This window comes from Argiope bruennichi, chromosome 2 (genome assembly GCF_947563725.1).
Source record: "Argiope bruennichi chromosome 2, qqArgBrue1.1, whole genome shotgun sequence".
Classification (NCBI taxonomy): domain Eukaryota; kingdom Metazoa; phylum Arthropoda; class Arachnida; order Araneae; family Araneidae; genus Argiope; species Argiope bruennichi.
Window position 1 is genome coordinate 68,872,586 of NC_079152.1, and position 11,870 is coordinate 68,884,455.

Here is an 11,870-nt window from a genome sequence, read left to right on the forward strand (position 1 = left end):
ACATTTATATTAATGCTTTAAGAATTTTAACTTTTTGGTTCAATTTGAATTTTTTTTTTAAATGGATTTTTTTAATTCTATTTTGCACCGAATAAAAGTAATTTTTGATACTTTTATTTTTAAATAATCGTAATTTATTTTTATTTAAAATGTTGGGCAATCATGAAAGCATGTTAAAATTTTTGGAGTTTACATCGTTGTTTTGTAGGCTCTAAACGAAAATAAATACCTTCTTTTATTCCTTACTTTATTAAGACTTTAAATATTTTTTCAAAATCAATAAGACAAATTTTTTTAAGTTGAAAACTCGAATTCATCACCTCATATTAGAATATACAATAAAATAAAATGTCTTAGGTCAAAATATTGCACAAAAGTCTTAGCAAAACTTTTTTTTAAAAATCTGATGTATTTTAATTAAAACTTTCTGATGTATTTTAATTAAAAAAATTGTTTTTCTTTACGATTTAAAAAAGTACTGACATTAATCATACCATGAACTCGTTTTCATATGATACTACAACTCATTTTTTCCCTTCAAATAAACAAAAATTAAGAAATGGTTTTTACAGACTTCGAAAGAAAATGGATTATTTCCAAATCTAAGGAAAAGTTGTATTTCGTGAATTGCAAACCTCTAAGAAGAACTGTATTACATTTCTCTTGTCAAACATTGATTTTTTGTTCATCAGAATAAGGTTTTAGCCTTTGAGTCCATTTTTTTCTAACTTATCCGTTCCAATGTTTAATTTATCTTCCAAAAAAGTAGTCTTTTATCTCGGCTGATTTGTTCGAACAACAAAATCAAATCTTGGTAATTCTAATTTTGTGTAAAGGAATGGTTGTCACTGAATATATTAGCATACATATTGCCTCATATGGCGATGTTTGTGTCCCAAATGCAGAAATATCGGTATTTTAGAAATAGCCATAATTACAGCTGCAATTATCATTGAATAAAATAAAAGGATGTTTTAAGATCTGACAAAATAAAGTATTGCAAAATTTCTTTCAAGTATTTAGAAATAACCCAAATGCAAACATTTACTTGAATAAATCAAGAAAAATTCAAACTTCATTTAGTATACAGAAATTTGCTTTAAGCTGTATGATTGAATATTAAATACAGTTCGATTCTATCTTTTGCCAAGAAAATTAATTATAAATGTTGGTTCTTTTACATTTAAGTTAAGTTTGTATATTTCATTATTTTAGCCTATACTGTTACATTCAGTATAAAAAACTTAATATATGTCAATAAAAATTATAATAATTGTTTTCTTTTGCTTTATTTATTTGTATTAAATAGAATGACTGACTACTTATTTAATACATAAACAAAAAAGGAGTAACTATGAATAGGCAAATGGATTCAATGAGGAAACAGATTTTTTAAATCTTAAATCCAACGTAGTTAAATTTTAGTTTTTAAATTTAAATAAAATGACCGACTTCTTATTTTACGCATAAAAATGGAAAAGATAAATTGTATATAAACACAATAAAACGATATTAAAATACTGGCCTTTCCGCGATCATAAACAATAAATCATTTTTGTAGATTTTACACAAATATCAATATTTAGGTTTTGAAAGGATTATATGGGGTTGATAATGAACTTAAAGAATATAAATATCTCACTATATCTTCTTCAAAATTCCACGGGAATTGCCTGATTACTGGATTACAATATTGCTAATTTAGGTATGCTTTTAAAAGTAAATATTCAAAGAAATGTCGGATTACAATTAATATTACATCTGAAACATGTATTAAAATAACCAAAATTTCAAAACTGTGAATTCAGCCATATTATTATTGCTTTTCTAAGTATACTTATCATATTTTACCGTTGATTTTGGAATCCAACAATTTATATTCGTACCAGCAACTTTACCTACAGTTCTGCCTGTCAACAAAGACATTTCAATCAGTGACGTTTAATATAGTTTGAAATACAAGATCTGTAAAAAATACAGTAATTCTTTGATTTTCGTATTCAGAATTCTCTAAATAAAATTTGCAAAGTTCGTCAACTTTAACAGTAATTTTAATGTGAAAAAAATCATTTACAAAGTTAAATAAATAAGGAATTTATATTTAAAAAAATCTCTGCTGTTCGTCTTTTTGTTTTTGGGAGTAGTTTAAATTAGGTATTTGTAAGAAGTCATTGATGCATTCTCAAATTTTGATTATACAAAACATTGGTAATTAAAAGTGATCATCTGGTCGCATGAATTAATTCACAGACAGCTGTATGTTTTTATTGTATTCAATAAATTCCAGCATGTTAAATACCAAAGCAAGCAAAGCATGTTACAGATTATCGTCAAATACTGTAGATATTTTACATTATTAAGAAAGAAAATTCTTTAAACTAATTAAAATGATATTTTCATCATAATGATTTGTCACCATAGATGCAACGAAAAATTATTTGCTTTAATTAATATGCATAAAATTATTATTAGTAACAATCTTTAGTAATGGGTAACAACATTGTGTTAAACATAACAAAAAAAATATACATAGGAATTAATTTAAAGATTCAAAATACATAAAATTAAATACCCAAAATTTAACTCTACCTTCAGAATTGTTCGAAAGGCGTAATCTAAAATGCTGCGAATTATATATATATATATATATATATATATATATATATATTCCAGGTACTTTCTTTGTTCTCTAACAAAATAAAGTAAATCAACTTATATAGCATAGTGCCATTCTTTGAAAGTATTCGCTTTCCTGAAAGATATTTATTTTCCTTTCAGAAGACTCATCATACAAAACGCGGCACTGCTTTCATGACTTTCATCTATAAGGTTCTCAAATAGGTTGGAAACTGCGAACTTTTTCCAAAGAATGCAGGATTTTCGAAATAAATTTTATAGAATTGAGGAAACAAATATTTCACGGAGAAAACCCTCTAAATGGCCTCAGTTTCTCGATGTAAGAAAAGACGACGTAATAAATGCTTATCCCCAAAGAAAAATGTAGGTTGAAGGCAAGCACTGCACAAATTCAAAATTTATTGAATTTTTAGAACAAATTATTCTTTCCAATTTTAAAATCTAAAACATTAAACAGTTAAGATTGCATCTCAGGAGCAGTATACATCTTCTAATCTGGCACTAAACGATTGACTTTTAAATCCGTGCTTATTTTTTTCCATAAAATATTAGTATATTTTGTGAAGTGCATCAATCTACTGAAATAATTATATATATCTTTCATACTAATCCTTCAATATACTAAATTAATTATATATATCATTCATATAAACATAATAATCCCCGAAATCTTTAAAGAAAATATAATTTTTAAATGCACAGATCATGCTGAATATTTTCTTTAAAAAAATATGTAGGAAGATATAAATATTGATATCTAATAAGTAAATTCAATATGTATTCTTAGGAAGATTAAAAGAAATAAAAATTTGAAAAATTAATATGTTTTTAAAAAAAGTATCTAAGGAATATTTAAAAATAATGCCGAAAACTATGATGCTGAAGCATATATATTTGATATTAATAGTATTAATTACGGTGTATATATATATATTTAATATTTATATATTTTAATTTTTAATGCAAAATTATATAAATTAAGGATTTGTTTACCAGATATGCTTGATATCAAAAAGTAAAAATTGCAGAACGTTAAAAAAATTTTAATAAATTTATATCTTATCAGGTAATTCTAATTATAATTTTATCTTATATTATTAGTCATTTGTACACGTTATTATAATTATAGTTGTTATATTCAGGATAATAAATGCATAAATGAATATAAAATTGCATATGCTATCCAAATACAAATTACAAAGTATAATAAATTTCATCACAAATAAATTTAATACCTGCTAACGTTTATTCATGTTACTTATTGTAAAAAATTATTATTGGTGCTTGCAATTATCGCTACATTTTTTTTAATTCAAAATAATGCATACAAATAAATGAATAAAATTCAAAATAATGTCGGAAATATAAATATACAATACAATTTATTATCACAACAATTCCGCCCAAGAATTTTCAGTTCACCAGAATTTTATTTTCCTCCATCTAATTATAATGCATCCTTTATTCAATTTTCCGACATAGTGTCAAATCCTGCATAAGCTGAGTTGAGAAATAAGGCCCTTAAACCTGTGACACGTATCACTGTGACAGGGTTTTAGGGATTATGAAGTGGCAGAAAATGTCTATTTCAGTTGAGAAACCCTTTAAAATTTCGAATGAAACGTAGCTACGAGGTCTTAAAGCTTGCGATGTCTTTGAAATAACGTTCTCGCTTTGTTCTTCTTCAACATCATGATGATCAATTCTATTAATTTCAGCCTATCAACAGAGGGAGCAAGAAAGACGTCAGCCTAAGTTTCTACAGAAAATTATAGGTCATCGCATAGAATAGTTATTTGATAAAATGATTTTCCTTAACATTGCTTATGAATACATGAACTTATTTTATGGAATTTTATACAGTTAAAAATATAATACATAGCAATTTTATGGAGTTATGCGAGTTGAGCTCAAAAGGTCTCAAAAACAGGAACTCTCATGTGAAAATTTCGAATTTATTTTCATTTCGAAGCTATATAAAAGTTGCCTTGTCATGGAATTTATAAAAATCATCAATAATATTAATCAAATGATGTTTAAAATTGCTACACCAGGAGATCATTTTACAACCATTTATTATATTTGCACCTGAACCATAAAATCTTCATAATGTTTGTTAGATATACAAAATAACTATATATATATGTTTTTGCAATTAAGTTATAAGAAACTAAAACCAAAACCAAAACTCACCCCAACAACTACCAAGGGAAGAACAGGAAACGCCATTTCCGCTCACGGCTTTTATTTTAGCCATCACTGACACACACACACATATTGGAATTATACAATTCTGAAAATCGAGATTATTTGGGAGGCGACGCAGCGCCCTCTTTCGGAAAAAGATTTATTAACACTGGCCCCCGATGACGAATGTCATTAACAGGGCAAACACTTATAATTAAACAGATTACAAAAATGGATGGAAAATACATTAAAATATTTGAAAATACAAAAAATACACAAAATGAATCAAGTAATGTCAATAGGAAGTTTGATGAGATTATGAATGGGTCTTTTTAACCCTCCATTTGCAGTTTTTAAATTGACTGCTCTAACGTAGTTCTCAGTTCACTCAAAGGTCTATCATTTTTGCCATTTTCACTTTATTGGAGGTATATTGTCGTCTCTTATCAACACCAAATCGTTGACCTTTAAATTTGCACAAGGTATTTTCCACTTGTTTCTCACTTGCAACTGGGGTAAATAATTTTTTGGACAAGGATCTCCAAAAGGACTGTGAAATCTGACTTATCAACTTTAGTCTATCGAAATCTTTTGATCCGTCGGATCAGGCTCCGGGATTTTCTGTAATTCTGACCTTATAAGGAAATGACCAGGCGTAATCACTGAAAAATCATCGGGATCATCCGACGCAGCAACCAATGGTATGGAGTTTAGTATTGCCTTGGTCTCCACTAAAACGGTTGAAAACTCTTCATTAGTCAGGATTTGACATCCTATTATTCGTTTCAAATGATACTTCATCGATTTCACAGACGCCTCCCAGAGTCCGCCGAAATGTGGGGACGATGGAACATTTGCTCTCCATACAACACCTTCGTAGGCCAAATACCGACCAATCGCCTCCGAACTCCATAGTTTCAGCACATGTTTAACCCCGACGGAATTAGTCCCACAATCACTGAATATCTCGGTGGGTTTCCCTTTGCGTCCAACGAAGAGCTTGAAAGATGCAAGAAACGCATCAGTACTCAGGTCACTGACGAGTTCCAGGAGAACCGCTTTCGTGATGAAACAAACAAAGACGCAGTCATACATCATTACCAGTCTCGCACCTCTTCCACGACGAGGAGTGATCAGAAATGGTCCACAAAAATCTGCACCAGCTCTCAAGAACGCTCTACCTGGTATGACACCGGAAGTAGGCAAGTCAGCCATTATTTGCCTCGAGAATTCTGCACGAAACCGTGCACAGATGACACAGTTTCTCACGAATTTTCTTATGAATGATCTTGCTCCCAAAATCCAATAGACCTGTCTAATTGCAGAATGAACTGATTGAACTTTTGCATGAAGATATTTTAAATGGTACTGTCTTATAATCATAGTTGTTACTGGATGCTGTTTTGGTAATATCAAGGGATGCTTTACACTCGCTGGTAAGCTGGAGTTTCCATTTCTTCCCCCAACCCTGAGAAGTCCTTTACTATCCAAAAATGGATTAAGCTGAATCAATTTACCTGCACTCAAGACATTTCCTTTCTCTAGTACGGAATTTCGGTCGAAAATGCAACTTTCTGAACCAAATGTATGATCCTATCATGCGACTCGTTCAACTGCAAACATTCCAAATACGGAATAGAAATCCTATTTACTCTACTATTTCCCACGAAACTCAACACAAAGCAGCTCCACTTTACAATCTATTCCAAACTGAAATTTTATTCTAATGCTCCTAGATAACCTCCACTTTAACTACAAAACAAACAACCGAATCTGCCTTATGATCCCTCAATATTTCTGAATTACCCACCTCCTGCGATTGCTTGACTGATTTTTCCGGCCAATAATTACAATCTGCAACAACCAGTTGGGCCCATACCACCATTTTTGACTGGATATAAAATTTTCAACAGAAACTCCTCTAGTGAGCAAATATGCTGGGTTATCTGCCGATGGACAATAAAACCAATCATTCGGATTCGCCACAAACTGCTTCCACCTCTTGGCATTTCCTCTAATCCACACTATCTGAGAATCTGTCCAAAATATGAATTTCTCAAATTTTTTATAATAAACACCTTCTAGAAATTTACTAACTCTTATCACAGCAGCCATCAATTCCAACCTAAGTAACGTTAATGTTTTAAGTGGAGCTACTCAATTTTTTGACACCAAAAAGGACACTCTACGTTTCCCAGTGTTTCGACATACCTTGTATAGGTATTTGCCCCGTAGGCCCTGAGCGATGCATCGCAAAATATATGAATTTCTGCCAATTCTTTCCGACAGTCCTGTAAACAATTCCTAGGAATAACTATTTCCTTCAATGTCCTAATATTGTTACACCATATAATCACTTGAGTCGTAAATCCTCTCGTAAATCATCGTCCCAGTCCATAGCCCTTTCCCATATATCTTGTAAAAAACACTTAGTTCTTACTACAAAGGATGTAAACAATCCCACAGGATCGAAAATTTCCGCTGCAGTCTGTAAAACACAACGCTTGTTATTATTCAAACTATCCACTAACCCTTTCACTTCCAACGACAAAATATCTTTGTCGGAGTTCCAATTTAGCCCCAGAATTTTCAACTCAACGCCTTCTTCACTCTCACAGAATCCGTTTTTGAACCACAAAGCTCTCAAGTCGCTATTGTTGGATCTTAATTTTCTCAACTTAAACCCACCACTTCTCAAAATTGTTACAGCATCTGATGATAACACAAACGCTTCCATCGCACTATCCTCACCAAAATACAAATCATCTACATACGAACCAGAATTTAGCATTGACACTGAATCGGGTCTTTCGGCTTCGAATTTTGCAATGTGATGTTTAATTACTGCACTTAAAATAAACGGAGAAGTTTCGCATCCGAAGGGTAATCGAGTCATCTGCATAATCCTATAGTCCTCATGATCGCTACCTCCATTCCAAAGAAATTTCAAAAATTTACGATCTTCAGGGGCCATTCCTATCATTAAAAATGCCTTTTCTATGTCCCCATGAAATGCAACCTTAAATCTCCTAAATTTCATTATTACCTCAAGAATGCTGGGATTCACATTCGGACCAGTCTCTAAACAATCGTTAAGTGACAAGTTTTGTCCAGATTTGGAGCCATTGAAAACCATGTTGACTTTAGTTGTTTCCTTATCTGCTCTGACCACTGCTCTATGATGCATGAAATATTTATTCCTATCCCTACCATATTCTTCAATTATTCCATTAGTTTCCTGATCCCTAATTGTTTCGCTATAAGCACTAGCTATCCGTTCATTTTTATTGAACCCCTTTTTTCAATTCGTCGAATCGCCTCTTGGCCAGATTAAAGCTGTTCTCCAATTCTCTGGGTTCAGTCCTCCACAACAACTTGGCCTCATATCTTCCATCTTTAAATTCTAGGCCCCTATTAAATTGGTCTAACAATTCCCTATCGGTTACACTCATTTCAATCTCTGATGCCCAACGTTTCCAAGTCCCATAGCACCTGAACATCTGACGCAGACACTAAAAGATTTGCTGAACAAGGACCACTACTTCCGCTTTGAGTACCCTGTAATGGGAACCTAAAAATAGTAGGATTACAGGTCACCGTGTTGTTTAATTTCTCAAAGTGAGATGCATCTATTATCCGCCAAAATACATCCAACCCCCCAATCAAAATCTCAATTTTTGCCTTGCTTTCACACGTGTCGGCAAGATTTAAGCCTCGCAATTGCATATCCTTCCGGACATCTGCATTGGGCATAGCCACAGGAGCTGCAGTGATTGTATCGATTATTAGTACTTCTACAGAAATTAACTGATCAGGGTCGTATCGGCTGATGAGGGTTATTACTCCGACATCATATATTTTCTCCTCAGGCTCGAGAGAACCAAAAGAAAAAACAGACAACCTTTCTTTTCGAATCGATTTCAATTTTAAGCAATTAGCCAATGATCTCGTACACCAGCTTCTTTCACTACCCTTATCACACAAAATTCCTATCATTTTACTCAAATTTAATTCCAAATTACTAGCATAAACACTGCATGTAAGCAAAAGAACTGTAGGTACACCTGTACTAGTTACAGATGAATTGTACTGTGTACTTGTTGCAGTATCAGGCTGAATGCTTTTACCCGCATTACCATCTCTTTTATAATGAATAAGCGTGTGATGCGGACCACCACAGAAACCATTTTTCGATTTGCAAGTACTCCCACAACATTCCAAAGAAAAACACTTAAAGCACAAATATTATCTTTCACAAAACTTACTTTTTAGTTCACTGAAAGTCTTTTAAACCCGATACAATTAGATAACAGATGGGTCCCGGTGTTACAAAATCTACACTTCACATTTCTCGCACTAGATAGATACACATTAGATACAGTTTTATTGTCATAATTACGGTGTTTGTTAGCCAAAGACACTTCACTTCTCCCACCTCCAACATTTGAATATGGTCTCGTAAATGTAGACTCTACTTTTTGTTTACCCTTTGAAGCCAAATAAATATCACATTCCCTGCCTAAACTCTGAGGTCTAAACCATGACTCTCCCTGTTTTACCGCTACATGAGTTCTTAACTCGCGATAAAGTTAACTATATAGTTTATCAGAAACTATCAATTGACATAACGATTTAAAATCCTCAATTGCTCTCAAGCTGCAGTAATATTCGAAATTAGTACTCGATCGAGATACGTATTGCATATAATTCTCTGCTGGAAATTTGTTCGACTTGCGAAACTGATAGAACATTCCTGGGGGTTGGGCTGAAATTCCTTCAAACCGATAGTTTTAAGTTTATCGTAATTCGCAATGTCTTCCTCCATTACATAAACCCATAAATTTGGAATCCTTTCTCCTAACATATTTAATAAAATCTCCGCTTTCAAACCGTCTGGAACGTTTTTGGTTTTAAACGCTTTTTCCAACGACTGGAAGAACAAGACTCTGAACTAGTAGGTACGGGAATGGTCAACGTTTTGATACTTTTAGTCAAATTCTCAACACTATGATTTGATGCATCCAGATCACCTTGGCCTGAATCCATTCAACCCATTTTGCAACTCCAACTGTCTTTCTAATTGCGCCAATTTTACCCGTTCGATTTCCAACCTTCTTAAATCATTTTCTTTTATCTCGTTTTCCTTTTCCTTCTTTAATTTTTTATACTCGATTATATTATCAATTACGCCCTGTACAAAATCTGGTTCTTTCTTAAATACCTCGCTCTTTTCGATTAATTTTTTTCAAATCAATTACTTTTAGGCCCTCCGTAACATCCAAACCAATATCCTCTGCAATTAACCTCAACTCGTCCTTCCACAAATTACCAAACGACATTTTCTGCACTTATTACACAAAAATATTATCAATAAAATCTTTAAAATCTACCCGTCAAATAGACGCTCAAAATATCACCATATAAATTTGAACAGTAAACTTATAAAAACACAATTAAAATTCACAAACCAAAACAACAAATTATACCGGGATAAGCTCAAAACTCAAATGCAAACAACCGAAAAAACACCACACTCAACACATCCCCTTTCTGACACCAAAAAATGTTTTTGCAATTAAGTTATAAGTAACCAAAACTCATCCCAACAACTACCGAGGGAAGAACAGGAAACGCCATTTCAGCTAACGGCTTTTATTTTAGTCATCACTGACACACACACACACATACTGGAATGATACATTTCTGAAAATCGAGATTATTTGAAAGGCAACGCAGTGCCTCTTTCCGAAAAAGAATTCTTAACAATATATATATTGAATTCTTGAGCTCCGTCATACGACTAGGGAGATGTTTAATCTGCCCATTCCCCCTCTCCAAGGATTAATAGTGGGAGGGAAATTGGCTGCAACGGATTAAATTAGGCCCGTTTTCATGAGAGATTTTGATAACAAACAAAGAACCCTTGTCCCCTTGAAAGAGATCTTACCATCAATTATCTAAAGATTTTTTTTCTTATTTAAGCAACCCTTTTAATTTTAAATTCTAATTACAAAGTCACCTGAAATCTTTGCGTATTTTAAGATTAATTTTTTTTTCAAATATTACAAACTATTATTTCTTCCTTTCTTTAAATAGTGAAAGAAACTTCTCATTTAATTTATTTTGCGTTAAAGGATAAATGAATGAATTTTAAACTTATTTAATAAGAGAAAAAAACTACATTTAATCTAAATAAAAGTAGCTGAATTTTATCAATGTAATTTCTGCAATGTTTTTTGAATGATGATGAGTTGTTTTATTTAAATAAAAAATTAGATTCATAAAATTAGATTTGTTGCATTAAGTAAAAAGAGAAAAAAAAATTCATAAACGTAATAAAATATTTCTTTGGAGCTTACAAAAAACATTTCATAAAGTATTTAGTGTTATTTATATTAACGCTATTATGTAAGGAAAACTCTGAATTAAAGATATCACCGAAAATACTTTTATTTATTTTTCTTAAATTTATTCAGTTCTTTAAACAAAATGTATCTGAATATCATAGTAATTCCATCACAAAGATACAGAGGATAATTTCATTTCTTTTTTTCATAATTTCTTCTTATGTGCATTTTAGTGTAAAAAAGAAATAACACTAAAATGCACATAAAACTATAATTTTTATGTCTTTATCCATTTTGAAAGTTCTTCGCTCACATGTTGTTATAAAAAGCGATAGACAGTTAATCATTTGAAAATTTTGTTCAACATTTGTAATTGATCTACAATGGTTATGATAAAATCATGCTGCAAGTTTCATCTATTTGGTTTTGAGCACTTTTGTACAATTGTTTTCATCCAAATATATGTGATTTTTACATAAATAAACTCATACATACTTAGAAATTTGGTGTAAAATATACTATCTAAATTTATTGCCTTTAATTTCTTTTCATCATGGACAAAAAAGTAATCAATAAATTCAAAAAAAATATAGATATTGCAGTAAAAAAAGTTTTGACAAAAGAATTTCAACGAATTTGGAATTTGAAACTTTATTTAATTGAATATTACATAAGGAAATAAAAATAATAACAATAAAT

General features: G+C 31.4%; 2 protein-coding genes across 2 annotated transcripts; both read right to left on the bottom strand.

The window, feature by feature from the left end:
* Window positions 1-5,397: 5,397 nt before the first annotated feature.
* Window positions 5,398-7,075, bottom strand: LOC129962214 (uncharacterized). Its single transcript, XM_056075955.1, has 3 exons — window positions 7,036-7,075; window positions 6,635-6,860; window positions 5,398-6,307 (listed from the first exon to the last, which is right to left on the bottom strand). The coding sequence occupies exons 1-3, from the start codon at window positions 7,073-7,075 to the stop codon at window positions 5,398-5,400; spliced, it is 1,176 nt and encodes a 391-aa protein (XP_055931930.1).
* A 102-nt stretch (window positions 7,076-7,177) lies between these two features.
* Window positions 7,178-7,960, bottom strand: LOC129962215 (uncharacterized). The gene has a single exon (XM_056075956.1). It carries the CDS (start codon window positions 7,958-7,960, stop codon window positions 7,178-7,180), a length of 783 nt encoding a protein of 260 aa, XP_055931931.1.
* Window positions 7,961-11,870: the final 3,910 nt, after the last annotated feature.